Source organism: Cebidichthys violaceus, unplaced genomic scaffold (genome assembly GCF_023349555.1).
Source record: "Cebidichthys violaceus isolate CVI_PGR_0920_01 unplaced genomic scaffold, fCebVio1.0.p SCAF_1, whole genome shotgun sequence".
Taxonomy (NCBI): domain Eukaryota; kingdom Metazoa; phylum Chordata; class Actinopteri; order Perciformes; family Stichaeidae; genus Cebidichthys; species Cebidichthys violaceus.
Window position 1 is genome coordinate 1,984,131 of NW_027176262.1, and position 25,174 is coordinate 2,009,304.

General features: G+C 45.0%; 1 protein-coding gene across 2 annotated transcripts in view; it reads left to right on the top strand.

Annotated features, from left to right (window-relative positions):
- The first annotated feature begins 244 nt into the window (after window positions 1-244).
- Window positions 245-25,174, top strand: part of sorl1 (sortilin-related receptor, L(DLR class) A repeats containing) — a 56,503-nt gene continuing 31,573 nt past the window's right edge. The window contains exons 1-6 of one of the 2 annotated variants that reach the window (XM_068705772.1): window positions 245-577; window positions 10,603-10,719; window positions 11,502-11,636; window positions 12,850-13,011; window positions 13,320-13,387; window positions 18,931-19,111. In XM_068705772.1, coding sequence (XP_068561873.1) covers window positions 245-577; window positions 10,603-10,719; window positions 11,502-11,636; window positions 12,850-13,011; window positions 13,320-13,387; window positions 18,931-19,111 — 996 coding nt within the window. The remainder of the gene's footprint in view (window positions 578-10,602; window positions 10,720-11,501; window positions 11,637-12,849; window positions 13,012-13,319; window positions 13,388-18,930; window positions 19,112-25,174) is intronic. The other variant, XM_068705782.1, reaches the window with a different exon arrangement.

Here is a 25,174-nt window from a genome sequence, read left to right on the forward strand (position 1 = left end):
GTATTGATGTTTAGTTGTTGTTGTCGTCGCTGTGTGTTTCTCTTCTTCTTTTGTCTCACTGCGCATCAGAGACTTGTTAACTGCCCTTTGTGTGTGTGTGTGTGTGTGTGTGTGTGTGAATGTGTGTGTAAGACGACGTCAAGACGCTTTGCAGCCGAGAGGTCCCGGCATTCCTGTGGCCCCTGAACGCAGCACCAGCTCTTCAGGTCTTACCTAATCCACGAGCCAGAAAACATACACAAACATGGCGACATCACGAGCGGGCGAGATGCAGCGCTCTGCTCGGTGGTCGTTGTGTGTTCTGCTCCTCTGGCTCGCGGGAATAACCTCCTCGTCCTCCTCCTCCTCCTCGTCGTCGTCCACCCTCCGGCTGCACGCGCTGCCGCAAAACACGGGATTCTTCACGATACAAGCGAGAAGGGATTTACCGGACAGAGATGGAGGAGGAGGAGCGGCTCCTCTGCAGCCTCTGGCCGCTCGGAGTGCCTCTGAAGGCGGGTCGGACTCCGGCGCCTATCCGCAACATCGGAGCCGCCGGAGCCCCGGAGAATCGGCCATGCCGAAGGTGTACGGACAGGTAAATGTCGACGGTTACTCTCACCTTTTTTAACAGAAATAAATGAATATGCATTCATGCATAATGTGTGCATCACCTCAGGCTGCCCTTAGCTGCAAAGGACGTCTTTTTTTTTTTTAAGGAATATTACGCAAGCATCAGTGTTGCGTTTCGTCTGTGCACCTGGAGGTGAAAAAGGTGCTAAATGCACCGCTTCAGCCTCCAGGAGCCTCGTGAACACACCACCTGAACACGTCTCGGTGGTGTTTTCACGAGCCGTGCACCAGACATGCATCTGAATATGTGTCAACTCTGTGAGTCGGTCACTGGCAACCTGTCTGTGTGCGGCTCCTGACGCTGGAGACGTCCGATGACAGAGGAACATACGGGTTCTTTACGCACCACGCAGATTAAACGTACGCCGAAGTTACCAGAAGACCCTCACGGTTCTGGAAATGTGTTTTTGTTCTACCGGGACGTGAATGTCCGCCGATAAACACGGAAACTAAGCAAAAAACACGATTTTTCAATGGGGGTTCTGAATGGAAGATGAGAAGGACGAGAAACGTGCTGCTCTTTAACCGGCTGTGTCAACAGGATGTCGTGCTGAAGTTTAATTTAAAAGTATTGTTGTTAAAGACACCAGTTTGTCAGACAAAGTAGCCAAACTTCATTCAAAATAAGGCAAATTCAAGTTGTAAAGACAGACGGTGTTTCACAGCTGTAGGACATGACTCATCTGTAGATGTCAAGTCAAACTAAAATCGATTTATCTGTGATGCATTAGGCAAAAGTTGAATTGAGCAAAACAACACGTATTTAGTGTCAAACGTTTCCGCAATGCAACGGTTGTTTTTTTAAACAGGGTCTGGTGTGGAGGTTCCTCACTAACTCTAATCTAGATTTAAAAGCTAACATTTATTTCACCGTTTGTCAAGACTCCAGCCTAAAAATGGCCGAATTTGAACACGCTTGGTTGAATTTAACTTCCTTTTTTTTTTGTTGGAGGGGAAACCCAGGTGTGGTGTCACATGTAGTCTCACCCCCCCCCCCCCCCCCCCCCTGTCCTTGTTGGATATGACGCATGCTGTTTTGGCTGTGTGGTTCTCAGCGGTGCTGTGTGATTATTGGAGGGTGGTGCAGTCATCGGTGCCGGTACGCCGTTGTCATCCATCACCAGCGTTCCGTTCATCCGGTCTTATGACGCCGTCGACCTCGGCGCTTCATAAGACGACGCGACGCCGAAGGTTCAGAACAAACGGCCGCAGTCTGGATAAAACACGATGGAGTAAATATGTCCCCTCCATGTTTGACGCTCACAGGACCGATGACTGGTCTGGGAACCTGTGAGTTTGTTACCAAGCGAACATAAATTGGCTGAAATTTGTAGACGTCAATGGATCTACGGCTCAAAGGTCAGAGCTTTTGTAGGCTTGACAGAAGAAGGGCTGAATGATTAGTTTATTGTCGGGACAGTTTTTAGGTTTTACGGATAATTCACTCATGTTTTTTTTTTTATGCCACAAAAGGCCCAAAGGTCAGCGCTGCCAGCTGTTCAAATGTGGAACACCAGCCCAGTGCCCTGGTAGGTTGTGAAGTAGTCACACAATGCAATTCATTGGTTGCTTGTTTGTGTCGCTCAGGACTAAAATGATGCCGATTGAAAGTCAGCTGGAGTCTTTTTGATGGTAAATGCGTCCACGTGACTAAGCAACCGTCAGAGCCAGTGACGTCCGTCCTGATGTCCACAGAGACGGTTATTGGTGGACGTGAGGGGAGCTGGATGAGTCCAACAAACAGGACTTTAACCAGAAAACGTGTTCAACACCACGTTTAGTTCCATGGTCGTGGTTTTCTAAACCAAATTACATGGTTTAGTTGCCTAAAGCTAACCGTTGGTTTATTTGCCTCGACCTAACTGTTGGTGGTTTAGTTGCCTCAACCTAACTGTTGATGGTTTAGTCGCCTCAACCTAACTGTTGGTGGTTTAATCACCTCGACCTAACTGTTGGTGGTTTAGTCACCTCAACCTAACTATTGGTGGTTTAGTCACCTCAACCTAACTGTTGGTGGTTTAGTCACCTCAACCTAACTATTGGTGGTTTAGTCACCTCAACCTAACTGTTGGTGGTTTAGTCACCTCGACCTAACTGTTGGTGGTTTAGTCGCCTCAACCTAACTGTTGGTGGTTTAGTCACCTCGACCTAACTGTTGGTGGTTTATTTGCCTCGACCTAACTGTTGATGGTTTAGTTGCCTCGACCTAACTGTTGGTGGTTTAGTCACCTCGACCTAACTATTGGTGGTTTATTTGCCTCGACCTAACTGTTGATGGTTTAGTTGCCTCAACCTAACTGTTGGTGGTTTAGTCGCCTCAACCTAACTGTTGGTGGTTTAGTCACCTCGACCTAACTGTTGGTGGTTTAGTCACCTCGACCTAACTGTTGGTGGTTTAGTCACCTCGACCTAACTGTTGGTGGTTTATTTGCCTCGACCTAACTGTTGGTGGTTTATTTGCCTCGACCTAACTGTTGGTGGTTTAGTTGCCTCGACCTAACTGTTGGTGGTTTAGTCGCCTCGACCTAACTGTTGGTGGTTTAGTTGCCTCATCCTAACTGTTGGTGGTTTAGTTGCCTCGACCTAACTGTTGGTGGTTTAGTTGCCTCAACCTAACTGTTGGTGGTTTAGTTGCCTCATCCTAACTGTTGGTGGTTTAGTCACCTCGACCTAACTGTTGGTGGTTTAGTTGCCTCATCCTAACTGTTGGTGGTTTAGTTGCCTCAACCTAACTGTTGGTGGTTTAGTTGCCTCAACCTAACTGTTGGTGGTTTAGTCGCCTCAACCTAACTATTGGTGGTTTAGTCGCCTCAACCTAACTGTTGGTGGTTTAGTCGCCTCAACCTAACTGTTGGTGGTTTAGTCGCCTCAACCTAACTGTTGGTGGTTTAGTCGCCTCAACCTAACTGTTGGTGGTTTAGTCGCCTCGACCTAACTGTTGGTGGTTTAGTCGCCTCGACCTAACTGTTGATGGTTTAGTTGCCTCAACCTAACTGTTGGTGGTTTAGTCGCCTCAACCTAACTGTTGATGGTTTAGTCGCCTCAACCTAACTGTTGATGGTTTAGTTGCCTCAACCTAACTGTTGGTGGTTTAGTCGCCTCGACCTAACTGTTGATGGTTTAGTTGCCTCGACCTAACTGTTGATGGTTTAGTTGCCTCGACCTAACTGTTCTTGATTTAATGTCGTCCCGTAAAATAATGGACACAGTAAAGACGGACAATACGTGTCCTGATAGATTGAATTTGGTGACTGTTTTTAGCACACCAGCATAGTAAACTGATCTTTGAGTTTTGGTAAAACAAGCTCTACTGTAAGATGAAACCTCTGTCTCTATAGAAACCTGTGAAGAACGACTAATGCACTAACCAAAGAAATGAACATGCAGATGAATCAATAATCTAGTCTGAAGCTTTACCATCTAAGAGGCAGACCAGGAACCTGAAAACAGATCATGATTTATGCAAAAGCTCCACTAGTTCTGTGTGTTTCATAAAACACACAGTTTGGTTGTTGTCATTGTGTCTCAGGCGGTGACACCCACAGTCCAAACACAGCAAACAGCCTCGAGAGACTCTGATCCGGGATCGTGTTTCGGCAGACGTGACCGTCAGAGGTAGTTATTTAAACGCTTAGCGTGTCAAGTGTTGGTCCCTCAGCTCTGCTGTCTCGTTTGACTGGACTTGTTATGAAGCTTGAACAGGCCTTTTGATTAGAGATAATGGTTTGCATAATTAATGACGGAGCCATTGACCTAATCTGTGGGTAACTGACCTGGTTTGAGGTTTGATAGTGGCTCTGAGAAGACTGGGATGAAGTCAGCCGACACAGTCTGTGGGTAAGAAGAGGACGTAGTCATGGTGACGTCACTCAGTGGTTTATGGACGGATGTTTTGAAGCCTCGAATTTGACATTTTGGCCGTCGCCATCTTGTTTTTTTTAAACTGAAGTGACCATATCTGGACTGAGGAGGAGTGACGTAGAGACGCCGTATACGTCTCTGGTAGAGACCTGTCAATCAGCGTGTAGCCCCGCCCCTAAATCATCCCCTGCTTTATGGTGTGTTTGACTCTAAATGGATCATAATGTACTAAATGAACATCATGCTGTATTGAAGAAGACTGTAAACTAGAGATTGAGACCATAAACTCATGTTTACAATGTTTACTGAGGGAATAAATCAAGAGAGAAGTAGAGTCATTTTAGACTAGACTTCTATACAACCAGAGTCGCCCCCTGGTGGACACTAGAGAGAATGCAGCTTTAACACATGAAGCTTTGTCTTCACTCGTCAGAAGCGGAGGTGGCCTCCTGGTGCAGACTTTGTTTTCCTTGGTCAGATGGATAGTACTAGTATCTGTAACATCCTAACAGTACTCAGAGTATCTGCTCCTCAGAACACGTCTTCTATCAGACGTCACATTCTGCTGCCGTCTGATAGGATGTCGGCCGACTGGTCTGACCTACTTCTTCACGATTCTTTTTGCAAGCGAAGAGTGAATCACACTGCCAGGTATCTGAAACGGCGTGTAGATGCTTTAATGAAGCGGCCAAAGGTTCAGTCACTCCATGTCTAATAGATGAAAGACATTCATTTTAATTTTGGGGAGTTAAATGTTCCTTGAGATGGTGATTTAAAAAAGAGAGCGATCTCAGATTTGTGCATTGTCACTGTGTGTCTTCTCCCTGTTTATTTACACGCCACAGTAGTGTGAGCACATGATGATTAAGAGAGGTGATTGTAACGCTGGGGAGCCACAAATAGCAGCGACACTGTCTCTGAACAACAACAACAACAACAACAACAACAGCAGCTGGGAAAGAACAGCAGACTTTATCACCATTTATAGTGTTTTTCATCTTCTTAAAAACACACAATTCAGATAATACTGAAATAAAAGATTGTATTTTTATAGATTAAAACAAATCTCTTGATTATTATTTGTAATGGTGTATAATAATGAGCTTATAGTTCGTGTTATGAAGTTAAACATCATAAGTCATCTCTAATATCTATTTTATATTCACGTGAAAACATCTCCTTCAAACTACTGGATTTATTCAAGTTCATCACCAAAACTACATTTTACAGATTACATGTGAACACATCACGATAACTTCAGCAAGTACTAAACTTTATTTACACTGTGATGGTTAACGTTAAACTTTATTTACACTGTGATGGTTAACGTTAAACTTTATTTACACTGTGATCGTTAACGTTAAACTTTATTTACACTGTGATGGTTAACGTTAAACTTTATTTACACTGTGATCGTTAACGTTAAACTTTATTTACACTGTGATGGTTAACTTTAAACTTTATCTACACTCTGATGGTTAACGTTAAACTTTATTTACACTCTGATGGTTAACGTTAAAACTTTATTTACACTCTGATGGTTAACGTTAAACTTTATTTACACTGTAATGGTTTACGTTAAACTTTATTTACACTCTGATGGTTAACGTTAAACTTTATTTACACTGTGATGGTTAACGTTAAACTTTTTGAGTGTCAGGATTCCATCAATATTCCATTGTTACTACAGATTCTTCACGTCTTATTGACTGTATCCTCAGTTTTTCTGTTTGTCAGACAATAAAGTTTACTGTGTGTTTGTGTGACACGAAGACTAGAGACCGATAACAAGAGCAGGTCATGCGAGACATCCGTTGGTTGACTTGGTGACGGCTGCTCCAGTCTCCGTTTATGGCCCGACCTGTTCAAAGGGCACTTTGAAGCTGCAGCTATGAGGAAATCAAACCCGACACACATTCACCCACAAGAGGGGATACCTGATGGTGAAACCACTCGTTTACACTTTGGTTTGAATGACAAAAAAACCTTCAAACCAGCTTCCAAAAGTACGTCTAAAAGAATAAGATCTTTGTTTGGGTTAAAATAAGTGGCGTTACTGAAGTACGCATGTTAAGTAACACGAGGAATGAACAGCAGAATCTTTGGATCACACATGAATTTATTTCGTGGGACAGCTACGAATCACAGCGCAGGTGTAGCTACGATAAGAACAGCGTGTGATGTTGACGTGTTGACGTAAAACCCGACTGAGCGTCTTCTTAAAGGGAATCACTCGAGGGTTGGATCTGTGTTTACTGCGGCGTCGATCTCCCACCAGCTTCATCCTCAAACCACCGAGCGCTCTCTGGTTAACGCTTCACCCTCGAAGCCTTTCTTTAAATTCATCAAAGACTCTGAGATCCCTGAGGTGTGTGTGTGTGTGTGTGTGTGTGTGTGTGTGTGTGTGTGAGAGCACTTAGCTTCAGTATGAAAACATCTTCATTAGTTTTTGTGCGGTTGAGTTTGTGCAGCTGCTGTCGAGACGTTTTCGACCTCGGCCCCAGCTCTCATTCAGCCCTAAAGAAGTACATGAATATGATTATGATTATGATCATGTGTTGTACTGAGTGCCTCCACACAACAACACGCCTGGCATTAGATATTTGTAGAAGCTCCTAGAAGCTCTTTGGATCTTTGTATCCTTGTTCTTATTTTGCGTCTTCCATCAGTGTGTGTGTGTGTGTGTGTGGTTGTGCTTCCTGTCTGCTGCTAAAATAAACACCACGTCGGCCGCTAACGGCGCAGGCTAGCTCTCACAGACTAGAGAGCGTGCAGCGAGGCCTCGTCGCCTGCCAGTCCTGCAGAGATGATGTCATTGTTCGAGGGGTGAATAATGGAGAGCTCAGAGCCGAGGAGGGTGGAGGGTGGAGGGTGGAGGGAGCGCGTGTGGGGCTCAATCCCACAAGCGTAGTGTTGCTCTGTGTTTGACACAGAGCCCACAACTCCTCCACGCTACACCAGGAGGACGTCAAAGTGCCAGGAGGAGGAGGAGGAGGAGGAAGGAGAGGAGTGATTAACTCCTCTTCCATTAATTTCCCGTAGACTGATATTTACCGATATGAACTCTTCCCTACATCATTTTCGTCTGCAGAGACCAAATACGTTGTTGTGTGTGTTTCATATTCTTAAACTCGGGTGGATGGATGTTTTGAAGCCTTGAGTTCGGCGTTTTGGTCGTCGCCATCTTGTTTTTTTTGCAACCAGTGAACAGGAAGTGACCATATCTGGACTGAGGAGTGACGTAGAGACGGCGTATACGTCTCTGGTAGAGACCTGTCAATCAGCGTGTAGCCCCGCCCCTAAATCATCCCCTGCTTTATGGTCTGTTTGACTCTAAATGGAGCATAATGTACTAAATGAACATCATGCTGTATTGAAGAAGACTGTAAACTAGAGATTGAGACCATAAACTCATGTTTACAATGTTTACTGAGGGAATAAATCAAGAGAGAAGTAGAGTCATTTTAGACTAGACTTCTATACAACCAGAGGAGTCGCCCCCTGGTGGACACTAGAGAGAATGCAGCTTTAACACGTGAAGCTTTGGCTTCACTCGTCTGCTTGGTTGAAACGGTCTGATTGTTCTCTGGTTTTTCTGTAATGATGTTCTTAACAAAAACGTGAAGTGGAGGATTCTCATGTCGGTCTGATCCTCCAGAACACAGAACACTGGTGTGAGGTTCTGTTTGTGTGAGAGCAGCTCTTATTGAGCTCACAACAAAGACGCCGCGTCGCATCAGAAGATAACGGGAGCTTTTTTTACGGCGGACAAATGTCCCTCATTACGGAGGAGACAGCTCTGCGTTTAGTCTCTGGATCCGGCCCTCACTGCGGTTACCTCTCGGCCAAGTTGTTTTTCATCTTCGCCGTCGTCATCATTGTTCTCTAGATTCAGCTCTGTGGAGCCGCCGGCAGTCACCATCGCTGCCAATGAGGCCTCAGACGGAGAGATTTACTGCTGCAACACCTCGAGAGAGAGAGAGAGAGAGAGAGAGAGAGAGAGAGAGAGAGAGAGAGAGAGAGAGAGAGAGAGAGAGAGAGAGAGAGCTTTACTGAGGAGGCCCTGAGGGAGGGAGAGGGGGGAGGAGGATAGAGAGGAGGAAGATTGAGAGGAGGAGGAGGAGGAGGAAGATTGGAAGATTGAGAGGAGGGGAAGGAGGAAGATGGAGAGGAGAAGGAAGAAGGTTGAGAGGAGGAGAAGGAGGAAGAGGAGGAAGATTGAGATGAGGAGGAGTAGGAGGAGGAAGATTAGGAGGAGGCTGATGACTAGAGCTTGAAGTTGTGTAGCAGCTCTAATCGTTGCTTCTGTTAACGTTAAACTTTATTTACATTGTGACGGTTAACGTTAAACTTTATTTACACTGTGACGGTTAACGTTAAACTTTATTTACACTGTGATGGTTAACGTTAAACTTTATTTACACTGTGATGGTTAACGTTAAACTTTATTTACACTGTGATGGTTAACGTTAAACTTTATTTACACTGTGATGGTTAACGTTAAACTTTATTTACACTGTGATGGTTAACATTAAACTTTATTTACACTGTGATGGTTAACGTTAAACTTTATTTACACTGTGATGGTTAACGTTAAACTTTATTTACACTGTGATGGTTAACGTTAAACTTTATTGACACTGTGATGGTTAACGTTAAACTTTATTGACACTCTGATGGTTAACGTTAAACTTTATTGACACTGTGATGGTTAACGTTAAACTTTATTTACACTCTGATGGTTAACGTTTAACTTTATTTACACTGTGATGGTTAACGTTAAACTTTATTGACACTGTGATGGTTAACGTTAAACTTTATTTACACTCTGATGGTTTACGGTAAACTGTGTCATTAATTCAATTACATTTATTTTTGTATAGCCCAAGATCACAAATTACAAATTTGCCTCAAAGGTCTTTACAAGATCTGCGGTTGTTTGGTCAACACAACCATGTTGAGTCTACATGGTTGTGTTGACCAAACAAAACACACCATGTGTTGTCGCTGAAATGCTTTCTGGGTATTCGAGGCCTCTGGTCTTCGACGTGCTTCTTGTGGGATCTCTGTTGTCGGTGCAGAGCGGTGGATCCAGACCCTGATGTTGAAATGTTTCAGGCTCATTAATCTTCATCCTCCTCCTCCTCGTCATTGCGACAGTAGAAATGCGGGCGGAGAGGTGCGCGCCTTGATCTCGGCTGACGATGGTGGAGAAGATATTTGTTGTTTTGCTCCAGAGAGTCGGGAGGATTAAAAAAAATAAAAATAAAATAAAATCCTTTTGGAGGAAGACGATCAATAAAAGATGAGGAGAGAACGGCGGAGACGAGATGGTGAGGCGGCGACAATGAGAAAGATGAAATGGCCGATCTATTACTCCTCATTGATCTATTTGTCTGATGGGAGGAGCACTGAGGAGCACTGAGGAGAGGATTAATGTGGTGTTGCATGAAAACATGCTGCATGCTCTCACTGTTACTGCTTCACTAGAGCGGAAACCGCTCTCAATTCCTCTTACTGTCAGCTGATCTAAAGACACATTCACTGGAAAAACAAACAAATAAATAAATACAGATACAATAAACATAAATGCACTGAATTATTTATGGATATAATGAGTTGGTGACGCGTGAATGAAGAGCTGAGAGGCTCTGCAGCGTTTGGGTTCTTCTTCTCTGTCGGGTTCAAAGCGTTCATTAACCGTGACGCTCGGCAAGCTGCAGACAGACAGACGGACTGGATTTGGTTATCGGATATGATTTGTGTTTGACAGCTGGAGGTCATCTCCGGTCGGAGCCTCCAGTGTTTGCTTACCGTCAGACGCCTCCTCCTGCTCCTCCTCCAGAGTTTCAGATGTTAAACGAGCTTTACTCGTCGTCGTTTAAATCATTATAGATTGCCAAGAAGACTCTGTGAAACCGATAAAACGCCATAAACCACCCTGCACTGTGACGAGGAGGGACTGTAGTTATCTATAAACTCATATCTCATGTTCATAAACTACTTTATTACCTTCATACAAAGCCTGTAAAGACACAAGTCGAGTCTTCAATGTGTTCTAAAGAACTATTAGATCTCACTCTGAGTGTAAACTAGACCTCAGTGGATCCTGCGTCTTTGTCCCCGCAGGCCAACCTGAACGACTCCCACAACCAGATGGTGGTCCACTGGGCCGGCAAGAAGAGCAACGTCATCGTGGCTCTGGCCCGAGACAGCGCCGGAGCCATCGGGCCCAAGACCAGCTCTGTGAGTCCACCTGAACTCATCCCGGTCCTCTTTCTGCATTATCAAGTCCGTTATCAAACCTGTGTGTGTGTGTGTGTGTGTGTGTGTGTGTGTGTGTGTGTGTGTGTGTGTGTGTGTGTGTGTGTGTGTGTGTGTGTGTGTGTGTGTGTGTGTGTGTGTTCATTCACACTTGTCGAACACGTTTCTGGTGATGTTGTGATTGTTGAGCAACAGATTAAACTCCATCTGCTACATTCTCACACACACACACACACACACACACACACACACACACACACACACACACACACACACACACACACACACACACACACACACACACACACACACACACACACACACACACACACACACACACACACACACACAGTCATTGGACGCAGCATGTGTTAGTTTCTGTTTTGAATTCCTCTTTCACACTTTCATTTTGTCCAACCTTCTAACTCTAAAGACAGAAAGACTGAATATACATATATGTGTGTGTGTGTGTGTGTGTGTGTGTGTGTGTGTGTGTGTGTGTGTGTGTGTGTGTGTGTGTATTTTACATAATTCTTTGTTTGTGGTTCTCCCGTGGTTCTCCTGTGGTTCTCCCGTGGTTCTCCTGTGGTTCTCCCGTGGTTCTCCTGTGGTTCTCCCGTGGTTCTCCTGTGGTTCTCCCGTGGTTCTCCCGTGGTTCTCCCGTGGTTCTCCCGTGGTTCTCCTGTGGTTCTCCCGTGGTTCTCCTGTGGTTCTCCCGTGGTTCTCCTGTGGTTCTCCCGTGGTTCTCCCGTGGTCGTCTCCAGGTCTACGTGTCCTACGACTACGGGACCTCCTTCACGCTGGTCTCAGACAAGTTCCAGCTGTCGGGGGTCAAGGCCGACGACGGCAACAAGCAGGTCATCTCCCAGTTCTACCACAGCCCGGCAGACAACAAGAGGGTGAGTCACCGCTGGGGGGGTCTCTGTAGACCAGGCTGGAGTCAGGTGAGCCGCATCACCAATCCCACCGAGCTGTGTTCACTGGTGTGTTACTACGGCTGTATTATGAACCCAAAATACACTGTTTTACTGTGATTTTAAATCACGCTAGGCTACGCTCACATTGTAGCGGCTCCATCGACACTCAACATAAGTACTCATAAGTACTCATAAGTACTCATAAGTACTCATAGATTGCATACACATACATCGATGGAGGTTGATCAGAAGCAGTCGTCTCTTGAAGGTGTGTTTGAAGAAAGACTCGTCTGTGTGACTTGATGTCCAACGAGTCTGAAGGTGAAAGTATTTCACTTGGAGTTAAAAATAGCAGCTTAACCCTCATCATTATCGTCAGACTTTCATCTTTCCCACGGTCCTTGAACACATCATGCGTTACAAGCGCTTCCATTAGAAAAAGCAGCCAAAACAAAACTTAAAGTTGATGTTTCATCAAACACATTTTATTCTTCATGTCCTCATTATAAGTCTCTCCTCTAATAAAATGGAGGAGAGGAGAGGGAAGGAGAGGAAGGAGAGGAGAGGAGAGGAGAGGAGGGAGAGGAAGGAGAGGAGGGAGAGGAGAGGAGAGGAGAGGAGAGGAGAGGAGAGGAGAGGAGAGGAGAGGAGAGGAGGGAGAGGAAGGAGAGGAGGGAGGGGAGAGGAGAGGAGGGAGAGGAAGGAGAGGAAGGAGAGGAGAGGAGGGGAGAGGAGGGGAGAGGAGAGGAGAGGAGAGGAGAGGAGAGGAGAGGAGAGGAGAGGAGAGGAAGGAGAGGAGGGAGGGGAGAGGAGAGGAGGGAGAGGAAGGAGAGGAGGGAGAGGAAAGGAGGGAGAGGAGAGGAGGGGAGGGGAGGAGGGGAGGAGGGGAGAGGAGAGGAGAGGAGAGGAGAGGAGAGGAGAGGGGAGGGGAGGGGAGGGGAGGGGAGAGGAGGGGAGGTGGGAGAGGAGAAACATGACAATAGCTTAACATTTAGAAGGCGTAGGAGGGTTTAGCGTCTGTAACTCTGGTGTCTTTAGAGCAGCTGTTTTTGGATTACAGTGACTCATCAGAGCAGCTGACTAACAGTGACGTTATATTGGAGCTCTCAATACGTAAAACTCCTCTAAAGGATTCAACACAAGGATCTTAGCCGTCTTGTTTTTGTGGCGCTGACGTGTGCATTATTTCCTCCAGTACCTTTTCGTGGACTCCACCAACAACTACCTGTGGACCACCTTTGACTTCTGCAGCAGCGTTCAGGGCTTCTCGCTGCCCTTCAAGCCCACCGACCTGCTGCTCCACGGCCGCAGAGCCGGCCTGGTGCTCGGCTACGACGGCTCTCACCCCAACAAGCAGGTCAGCGGCTCTCGCTTCCATCGCCTTTGTGTCTCAGGGTTAGAACGGCTCTGTAGGAACCGGGGATGCTCCCCGAAAACCCGGTTCTGAACGGGAACCGGTTCTAAATGAGCAAAACCCTGAGTGTCACTAAGGTGACCGAGAGACGTCTTAGCGTCCTCGTCTATTACGCACAACAGCTCTCCGGTGTTCTCATGTGTAAGAGGCAAAAACGAAGGAATGAGGTTGACCTACATTTTAACAGTACACCCCCCCCCCTCCTCTTCTCCCCCCCTCCCTCCTCTTCTCCCCCCCCCTCCCTCCTGTAGCTGTGGAAATCGGACGACTTCGGGGAGACGTGGGTGTTGATCCAGGAGCACGTGAAGACCTACTTTTGGTAAGACAACCGAGACGAGTGAGAGAACTCTCCTGAACTGTGTTGCGTTCAAGGACGCCGGTAAATGTGGGAAATATAGCCGTCCCATGGAAATACAAGTTGAGTCAGCAGTATGGTTCTAGTGGGCTTTTAATCAGGAGAGCAAACACTGTTAAATCTGTTGAAGCTTCGGTGTGGAGGCGCAGGGTGTTTCACTTTTCCAGTAACTCGGTATGTTAGGGAGGTAAAGATCACCTCCCAACGAGTAATTCCACTTATTTCTTGTCCAAAAAAGTCTCAAATTCTTCCCCATATTTTCCTGGATCCACTAGCTTTTCAATAAAACACACAACAGACCGGACCGGACCAGTCGAAAGAGAAAGAGAAAGGTTTGTATTTCCCTGAGAGACGAACACTTTTCGGTGGACGTGACGTCACAACGTTTCTCTGCAGACGGTTTAGCTACACTAATCAGACCAATACGAACATTCAGGCTCCCTCATGTGGCCCAAAGGTGAACTGCAGATGTTAAATATATACGATATCACAAGATGACTGGTGTTCAAGTATGTTGGCCGTCGTGTTCTGATCCTGTTCACGGTGATGATGGACTGTTTGTCTTCTGGGACGGGCTGAATGTTGACTTTCACTTTCTGTGTTTGATCTGGTTGTTTGCGTGTCTGACGCTCTGCAGAGTATTTGATGCATATTTTATGCCTGTTAAAACTGTGGTTGTTTGTTTTCTTTGGAAAACATTGTTTGTTTTTCGCCATTAATGAAGCAAAAACTTGGATCCACAAAATGGGATCGTAGGCAGACACCTTCTTACAATGTTTACTGAGGGAATAACTCAAGAGAGAAGTAGAGTCATTTTAGACTAGACTTCTACACAACCAGAGGAGTCGCCCCCTGGTGGACACTAGAGAGAATGCAGGTTTAACACGTGAAGCTTTGGCTAGAAGAGCAAATTCTCACCGGTTGCATAAAAACCAAGATGGCGACGGCCAAATGGCTGAACTCAAGCATTCAAAGCTGCAGTCCTCATAGCAGACGCCAGGTTGACTGTGTCCTCTTGTTGTATGCCGTCTTTGCTTATTGCTTTTGTTTGATTCTTTGTGGAGAAGATCTGCCGATTAATTCAACTTATCGGTTAAACAAAAAGAATGCTAGTCGACTCAGAATGTCTTTGTTCGAGGAGAACCCTTATTGACATCCTTGACGTCCGTATTCAACCCAATTTAAGTGATTCAATACGGCCCAACATCACAAATCATTTGCATTACAAGTCCTGCCCCAAACGGTCTTTAATACCGGTTGCTCCTGGACTTCAGGCTGGATAAATGGTGCTTTTGGCAACGTGACAAAATGCACTTTTGAGTCGTCCAATATTTAATGTTCCCATTTAAAAATGCGAACATGAATAAAAGCACTGATGTGCGAGATGTAAATGCTTTAAATGCTGTAGATGCAGCTTCCTCGTCCTCGTGGTGCCGATGGTTGTTGAGATCGGTGGATTAACTAATTCTCTTTTTACGAAACACAAAGACTCACTGCAGTCTGACCCGGTTCCTCAGACCAGTAGAATAAACAGACGGTAAACCCAGCGGTTACGTAACCCCCTTGTGCCAAACGTTGTTACTTTAAGTCTGAAATGAAAGCAGTCGGCGCACAAGGAAGTGCTAGAAAATGAGGAAACCGAGCTGAACAACTGCAATCGGACCACTGTGACGTCTGCTAGCTGACGGGAGGAGTGGGAGCAGCTTCACACTGCTTGGTGAAGCTAAACTGAGAGAACAGGACCTGAATACAGACGACAGGAAGTGTTGTTTTTAAATGATAACATCGATGTTGACACTTCCTCATTCGTAGGTGACAAAGCATAAAACAACATGTGTCCAGGGTTCATTCAGATGTTTGTTGATTCCAGCAAATGGAACAAACTAGATATTTAAAGTTGAATATATGATATGAAGCGGTTGTAACATTGGTTAAAGTCAAAGAAGAAGAAGAAGAAGAAGAAGAAGAAGAAGACTTCGTTGCCTTGAACCCAACTGAAACTTTCGCCTCCTTCTTCTTTGATTTCTTCCTCCCTATGAACCGTCGATGCAGCAGAATCCGTCTCTTAACTCGCCTCCCGACTGACTCCTCATTATCCATTCATGAAAACTAGCTTCAGCAGCTAGGTCAGCTAATTCACACGTGTGATCGGAGTGGAGAAGAAGAAGCTTCATATTTATAACCGTGCGTCGTATTTTTTTTTTTGTGAACTCATCACCGCTCATTTTTCATCTCAGCGGGTATAATTTATTCTGTCCTCAGATATTTTGACCGTTTCCATCGTGTGTTCATGAATCCACTCTGCAGTCACTTCAGTCAGTATTTAAACAGACCTCCTGACACGGCGACAATAAAACACTGTGGATAGATGCAGTCATTTAGCCAATGGACCCCGTCTTGGCATGCACATTTACGTATTTTATCCCCCCATTCGCGTCTCCATTTAGTCTTTAAAGCACTTCATCACACTCGGTCTTCTTGGCCGGCCTGCTTGGCAGTTAAGCAACAAGTTTAGTTTTGTGTTGTCATCCCGACGTTCATACATTCCTGATAGTTTAACCATTGATGGCATTCAGCGGGCCGCCAGTAGGATCTGATAAAGTCTGTTAAAGCTACACCACTGCGGTGGAACAACAGCCAAGAGCAACTGCAAATCATCTGAGGACAAAGGCAGCGCGAGTAAAGATTGATCCCATCCAATTTGGGTCTAATCCTGTTTGTTCTGGCTTTAGCAGGGGGCGCTGCCGTTGTGTGCTGCAGATCAGAGTTATGGCGTTGAAAGCCAGAGAGACTCGAGCTGCTGCTGCGTTTTTAAAAACCAACCCGATCCGATGGGCCGGTTCCTCGGCCGACTCCTAATCCTGTGATCTCACTGCTCTGAGGCAGACAGAGTTAAATCCCCTGTGTGTACAATGAGAAGTACAATCTCATTCTCCATATGGATGACAGACAATGCTACAAATCCAGCAAACAGAGTGGGTTTAAACGCATTTAGAGAAACAAAGGGAACAGGAGGGGGGGGGGGGTTAGAGGGAGGAGGTTAGAAAGAAAACATGGAAGGGCTAAATGTCACTGCTGAAGAAGTCAACGTTCGTGATCAGTTAACATGTTGCTGATGCTTTTTATTCAAAACCTTTGAACTTATCTACAAATGTGTCTCTAATGATCTGATCACATTCAGATCACATGTTACAGATTGACACGTTACCATGTGAAGTTACCATGTGAAGTTACCATGTGAAGTTACCATGTGAAGTTACCATGTCACCCCGTTTCCCTGTTACGTTACCTCGTTACGTTATCTTGTTTCGTTACCCTGTTATGTGACCTTACGTTGCCCTGATATGTTTCCTTGATACATTGTTACGTTACCTTGTTACGTTACCTTGTTACGTTACCTTGATGCATTGTTACGTTGCATTGTTACGTTACCTTGTTACGTTACCTTGATACGTTTCCTTGATACGTTTCCTTGATACGTTTCCTTGATACCTTGTTACGTTACCTTGTTATGTTACCTTGTTACATTACCTTGTTATGTTACGTTGTTATGTTACCTTGTTATGTTACGTTGTTATGTTACCTTGTTACCTTGTTACATTACCTTGTTACGTTGCCGTTACGTTACCTTGTTATGTTAGCTTAACCACAGTTCATTTATTCATAAATATAAACATTGAATTGGTCCTGAGGTGTTCATCTCAGTTACGATGGCTTGTTTCGTTATATATTTTTGTTTCATCGCGTATGAAACAAAAATATGAACGCTATGAAAGTCTGACCAGAAGACAGTCACATTCATTAAAACCTCGGCTGTTGACGGTTCACCCTAAAAAGAGTGCATTTCAGGGAAACCGTGGTCAACTGCCAAAACAAGGGGAGGAAGGGTGTTTAGGAAGTGTTTAAAAGAGATTAATTCAAAGGAAGGGACGGAGACGGACTGCGAATAGCCCTCCATGCTCTCTCAGCCCAGACAGTGTCCATCAGTTGAACGGGGACCTTTGAAAGAATGCCACGGAGGCCGAGCCGAGCCGGCACACTGCTGCCTCTGTTCGGCTCTCGAGACTCCGGAGGAAAACACACTGATTTTGGAAGGCAGACGATAAGACCCCGTGAACCTCCCTCATTCATTCCGAGCCGGCTCTCCGTGCCACGTTTTTTTTTTTTTTTATTTGTATTCAAACACCCTTGCTGTGCACTTGTGGCCACAAATAGTTTGACCACGCTGATATTTTCGGTTTTGAACATGCTGATATGTCTGTATTTTTGTGCTGACATTTATTATCTTGGAATTTTGTTGTTGTTCAGAGCAAAAAAAAAATGACAAGAGCTCCAAGGATGTCCATCAGTAGGATGGTAAGACACTCGTGTGTTGGAGGAGCAGAATGTCCTCAAAAGGACCCACAGTGGGACTATTTTTTGGGAGATGGAAACAGTAGTATTCAATGTGCTGCATCCACAAATGACCCAGACTTTAAATTAGCAACTTGATTTAAACAACAGACATTGTTTATAAGTCTAGTTTAGTTTAGTTTATTATCTTCAGCTTCCACCTGCCGTTAGCGGCTCTGATTGGATGTTTCTTGCCCGAATACACCTAGAAGGCTACCGCTAATTGCTAAAATTATTATTAGCTTAAAGCTAATGCTTTTGTTGACACCGTTAGCTACTGGCCGCCGGGTCAGCTGTCGCCATGTTGAGAGCCTTGTGGAGTCAATCCCACCGTCATGGTTATGCTTTGAATTTGTAATTTCTCTTCTATTAAGAGAACAGAGAATGGGGGGGGGGGAATCCAAAGTAGAGGAAGCTAATGTAACTTTTCAACTGTGTCTCTTTCATGTTTTAATGAACCTTTCCTGTCGTAGCATAAACTGCTCAACAAAAGAGTTGTAAGACAGGAGACGATGGTATAAATACCTCTTTTGAATAAACGTATTGCCCCATTAGCAACCGAGCTAACTCAGAGCTATTGTGACCGACTACCGCCAGCATGTTCCTGGATGCTAGTGTGTTAGCCTACCGCTAGCATGTTCCTGGATGCTAGTGTGTTAGCCTACCGCTAGCATGTTCCTGGATGCTAGTGTGTTAGCCTACCGCTCGCATGTTCCTGGATGCTAGTGTGTTAGCCTACCGCTCGCATGTTCCTGGATGCTAGTGTGTTAGCCTACCGCTCGCATGTTACTGGATGCTAGTGTGTTAGCCTACCGCTAACATGTTCCTGGATGCTAGTGTGTTAGCCTACCGCTCGCATGTTCCTGGATGCTAGTGTGTTAGCTGTTAGCTCACCAGCTCACGGTAGTTCACAAATTACGTCACCCCCGTTGTTGAATTATCACCCAGCCACAACCTCAATAAGAAGACATAAATTGAAAATGAAAAGCAATATTTATATTTTTAATATTTAGTATTAGGATTTTGATATAAATAGTAAAATAAAACAAAAATGGTGATGTTTTGGTATCCATTTGTCTCACATGTCGTCACATGCCCCCCCCCCCCCATCACAGGGGCGTGGAGCCCTACGACCCCCCCACCACGGTGCTGGTCCAGAGGCACGAGCCCCAGGGCGTCTCCACTATCCTCAGCAGCACCGACTTCTTCCAGAGCGAACAGAACCGCTCGGTGATCCTGGAGCAGGTCGACAGCTTCCAGCTGCGGGACAAGTACCTGTTCGCCACCACGACGCGGGTAAGAGGAGGGGGCGGGGTCTAACTAAACTAAATGAACTTTCCATTGTCTATCTTTGAGCTTACTTGTTACGTGAATGCAGTCTTTTCAAAATAAACCTCAGTCTTCACAGGAAACTAGACAACAAACCGCGTCGTCAGGTTTTAGGAAAGATTTTCAGAGAAGGTCGTCGTTTGAGGTTAACTTCTCGTTTCACGTGAGGAACGAACGGAAGTCTTCCGGTTGAACGATCGTCGTTTGTTCTGGGTTTCCCGCGAAGACGGAAGTTTATTTTGAAAGGACTGTATGGGTGTAACGAGAAAACAAAAAAGAGCTTTGTAAGATGATCATTTGGAGGAGTTAATTCATTGATTTGATGCTCTTCTTTAACCTCCAGGCACCAGGAGACAGAAACGTAGAGTAACTAGTGACGGCTCCTGTTCTCGTCATGACGCTCTTTTTAAAAGCTCACATATTGTGTTGCAGCTTTGCTCAGCATCGCAGTTTCCCACCTCAGCATAATGTGCTGAGTGGAACAGACTGTTGGATCAATATGAGTCTCCAGTGTTTGTGTAGAAGAAGCCTCAGAGACGGACAGATGGACGGAGAGACAGAGACAGACGGAGAGAGAGATGGACGAATGGACGAACGGACAGAGAGATGGAGAGAGAGACGGACGAATGGACGAACAGACGGAGAGAGACGGATAAACGGACAGAGGGAGAGAGACAGACGGACAGAGAGATAGACAGAGGGACGGGGAGACGGACAGACGGTGAGAGAGACAGACAGACAGACAGACGGATGGACAGAGAGACGGAGAGAGACAGACAGAGAGACGGACAGACGGAGAGAGAGACAGATGGACGGACGGAGAGACGGACAGACGGAGAGAGAGACAGATGGACGGACGGACAGACAGACAGACAGAGAGACGGAGAGAGACAGACAGACAGACAGACGGGGAGAGAGAGAGAGAGAGAGAGAGAGACAGACAGAGAGACGGAGAGAGACAGACAGACAGACAGACGGGGAGAGAGAGAGAGAGAGAGAGAGACAGACAGACAGACGGACAGACGGAGAGAGAGACGGACGGACGGACAGACAGACGGAGAGAGAGACAGACAGACAGACAGACGGAGAGAGAGACGGACGGACGGACAGACAAACGGAGAGAGAGATGGACGGACGAATGGACAGAGTCAGACAGACAGACAGATGGACGGATGGACGGACGGAGAGAGAGTCAGACAGACAGACAGATGGAGAGACAGACAGATGGAGAGAGAGACAGACAGACAGACAGATGGAGAGAGAGACAGACAGACAGATGGCGAACATTATTTTGGATCTCACCTCTTCCCTCGTTTCCTTCTCTTCACTAGACGGTGTGTTCATGCTCTGACAGTCGTGGTCAGAGCTGCTTACAGGCTTTAAAGAATGTCATTTTGACTCTCAGTGCAGTGCTGCGCTAAGTATGCAGTGAAATCTGCCGTAACGTTCTTTCTTCCTGCTCTTCTATTTACTAAGCAACATTTGATGGAGAAAGCAAGTGACGTGCCGTGAACGTGCCGTGAACGTCCCGTGTTGTTTATGCAGAGGCACGATGCAGTCGGGATGCAGCCACACGCAGCAGGCTTAATAAATCCCCAGCGGCTAATGTGGTCCAGACTAACGAGGAACCGCTCTTTTCCAATTACTGACGTGGTCCATTGAGACGCAGAGGTTAACCTCAGAGCGCTGGGAGGGCTGCTCAGAGTTCACCATGTTTGAGCCCCTCTACAAAATGTAAACAAATTAGCGTTTATTTTGTCCGTCTGTTCACCAAAACTCTAAAACAAAGATGGCTTGTTAGAGATGCAGCTCTGTACTGTAAGGATTATGATCTGTTTCTTGTTTTAAATGTGTCTGTTTTCAGCCCTGTGTGTGTCGCAGCTTTAGCAACTGTACGGAAGCCCTGAGAGGCCAAGTGAGGAAAAATAATACAAAAATAAAAATAAAAAAAATAAATACAAATATATAAATAAAAATAAATAAATGTAAAAAAAAATGTTTTTATTTTTTTTTTAAATAAAAATAAAAATTAAAAATCTAAAGAAATAAAAAAAAAAAGTTTTTTACATTTTTTTAAAAATATATCTAAAAAATAATGTAAATTTAAAAAAAAAACTAAATTAATAATAATAATAATTAAAATTAATTAATTTAAAAAAAATAAAATAAATAAATAAAACTTAAAAAAATAAATTACAAAAATAAAGTAAAAAAATAAATCTAAAAAAAAAAAAAAAAAAAAAAATTCCTTTACTGATTCTGGTTGCCTCTACAGTTGATACAGATTATAAGTACAGTTTGTTCAGTACGGACTCCTTTATCACTCGTAACATACTTGTCGAAGGAAATTGTTTTTAATTTAATACTTTTTATGCATATATTCATGTCTTGGCCAGAATGCACCATTTACAAATCCCCCCCCCCCCCCCCCCCCTCCCCGTGATGAGTTTGCATGCTTGTCGTACATCACGTCAATATCTTAATCACTGTAATTGAGCCTTGTGGAGCTTTCAGAGCGGAGCAGCAACTTGTCCGTCTGGGAAATGATAACGTTATCTCAGTGCTGGGAAGCACTGGCTGAACGAGACTGATGGTGTCTCATGTCTTCAGCTGTAATTGTCAGATGTGACTCGCCAGCAGTGACAGCTGTCATTATTATTAATATAAGTACAACTACTCGGATACGTCGGATGCAGCTGCTGAAAGTAAGAAGGAAGATCTTCGTTTGGGTTTTTAACCAACTTGTGCATCGGCTTTAAGCAACGGCAATTTCACAACAGGAAGTAGTTGCTCAGTAAGAACACATTTTCGTACCGACTCAGAAGTACTTTCTTTTTGTACACTGTGAGAGAAAGACATTCAGATTATTATAATAACGGCCACTTCAAAGTTCACTTTCTATCCGTTCCCGGAGCTTTCGAATGCTCACGATCTTCATCCGTCAATGGTGTTCGTTTTCATTTTCGTGGAAATTAGCCCAGTTGTGATCACGTGACCTATGTAAGTTTTTTTTTAAATGTGATAACGGGTGAAGAACACCATGAGATTTGATTGAAAGTTGCAAATAAATATAGTAAGTGGACCTTGAGTTCACATTATTTGGTCAAGAATGAACCTTTTTCACGCTCAATGCAGCTCATCTGTAGCGACGTCGCTCCTCAAACAGAAAAGATAAGCTCTCTGTTGAATGGTGTCACATCCAGGAATCTACGTGGATTTTGAGAACAAAACCTTCTAAAATTAGTCCGTGACCTGGTACCGGTCCGTCGGGGGGGGGGGGGGGGGGGGTTGCTGACATGGAAAGGACAGCGAGGCTGTGAGCACAAGAGGGCAAACATGATGTCACACATGATGTAACATAGAGGTGATGGACAACGCTGCCGTTCAGGTTGTTAGTAGACTTAAAGAGCAAACGTCGCGCTGAATAGAAGCAATATGTCAGTTTATGACGACGGTGATTTATATTGTCTGCCTTCTACTTTCACCTTCTGAACCTGAAAAGCACGTTTTCTTCAAGCAATCGCCAAAACGTCACCGTCTACCACAGCCAGAAGCTGTAAAAAAAACCCCGTCATTATTGTGAGAGTTTCATCTTTCCGACTGCCCTCGAACACATCAGTCACAAAAAAGCAGCCAAACCAAAACTTCAGAATGTGATATTTCATCAAAAACCTTTTATTCTACATGTCCTCAAACCGTGGAGCCTCCATTGTGTTCCACACTTGTAACACTTGTGGACATTTAGAAAATGTTGGATATATAGATTCCATTGTTTATAGATTTTGTTATTATGAATCCCACTGCTTCTTCTTGGCAAGAAGCCAGTCAAGGGTTGTTCAGCCGGGGGGGGGGGGGGGCGGTGACCTGATTTGTCGGGGGTCCTGTGCTCTGACCGATGGGCTATCCTGACCCTAACTACTCCAGGTCAACGCCTAACCCTCAACCCCGGTCGTCTCGGCCTCGACCGGGCCACTCAGAGCCGGTCTTTGACCCCCCCCCCCGAGAGAGAGCTGATTAAACCAGTGAGGCAGACCAGCGCTGCCCTCTGGGGCTCGTATAGAGCTGGAATGGAAAGGATCCAGACTGACCCGTCACAAAGCATCAGCTCTTTCAGCCCCTCGCTGCTGGTAGAAGCTACTGCTAGCAGCGCTGCACATCTATATACCCCACCATTGCTCATTCGCTATAAGAGGAACCGTTCGAATGTCCCGTCTCAGCCGCTCCCACTGCTCTTCTGTCTGTGCCTCGCACTAATAGGATTAGAATAATGGAATATCACTAGTGCTGTTGGCAGTGCCGAGCGGCTTAAGCTAATTAAAGAGACAGAAATGGAGAGTTTTATCTAACAACAGGGAATCCTGAGCAATAGAGTGCTAATCAGACCTTAAAGGGTCCCGGCCTCGGGTCCCGTCGAGGAGACCAAAGGGGGCAAGATAACTGGCTTAGTGGATGTAATGGGGAAGTCGATAAGGCCCGTTCCCTTCCCCTCACAGTCGTCTGTGGGACATATTCCCTCTCGTTTAGATCGCTGACTCTCTGCACAGAAAGTCACAGACGGAGAAGAAAACAGGAAGTGGAGAATTGGAGGACGAGTGATTCACTCCCATCAAAGTGCAGCGTCCTTTCTAGTGGTTTCTGAAGCTCACTTTCAGTTCCTCAAACCATTCGGTTGAGTGAATAAACCTCAGGCTGGCGCCAGCCTCTTCTGTGTTTTGCTATTTTACAGGAAATTGGCAGAAGAGATGCGCTGTGGTTCAGAGCAACACGTTGACGGCTGCTATCGCTGCTATTCTCTTCCCACCCTGCGTATAAAGTGGTGGTGACATTCTCATTTTAAACCGGTCAGAAGTATCCTGCATTACAACAACAAGAAGCAGTCCTGATTTCATTGATACCAAACCTTCGTCTTTAGGTGGTTCAGAAACATCGACCGGAGACTGGAGACGCTGGCTGCCGTATTTCTAGATTCTCAAGTATTTGGTCTAGAGATGAACCGGTCTGGATATCGGTCCAATATTGAGCCATTTTTGTACGTTTTTATAGAAGTTGACATCCCAAACACGGCAACATCAGCAAATACAGGCAGCTTGATTGGAAGGGATCATGTTTCTAAGAGTCTATATATTGTTTCTTAGGGATCATTTTAACAGAAGCGTTGGCTTCACGCTGCCTTCCAGTGGCGCTGCATCGGGCCGGTGGGTCATGAATATGTAGCAGGTGATCGTCGAGGCGCGTCGACTAAACTAAACGCTCGTGAAGGTCTGATGGGACTCGCGTTGACAGCAGCCGGGTGAAACGAGCAGCGGGCGCTTTGCCTCGGAGGGTTTGGCTTGTGACATTTACGGCTTGTTTCGGTGTCAGTGAAGGTACCGTTTGCTATTATGAAATTTTAACCTTTAAAATTCCTCTGGGTCTCTCATTAACAGACATCAACCTCTTGGCTGTTTGGGAGTGGAGCTCTCACTGTGTGGTATTGTGGGTAACATTAAGGATGTACTTGTGTTTTAGTGTAGGGAAGATCATATATATATATATATATATATATATATATATATATCGACATTGGACATCGCCGGGTAACCGTCGTCACCTCTGAGTTACGGTGCGTTATGTTGATGAACAGTGGGAGCTGCGTTCACATTCTCTGACTGTATGAAGACAGAAGACACACATTTTGATGAAACGTGTTTAAAGTGTTTCAAACCAAAAGTTATTGTACTTTAGTTCATACCGCAGTACTTTAAAATAAAAGTGAGCAATACACTACTTTTGAATTCGCATAATTTCAATTTCGATAATCGCAAAAAATCACAATAACAATTTTAATCGTTGCCCAGCACTATATATATATATATATATATATATATATATATATACATACACATACACATATTAATATAATATCAAGAAAGACGATTTGTTTCCATACAAGAATAATAAAACAATCTTGATTCTTTTCTTAATTAATTGTCTTTTTTACTCACAAAATAATCAAAAAGAAGCGATGAGAGTGTCGATAAGAGTTCTAGT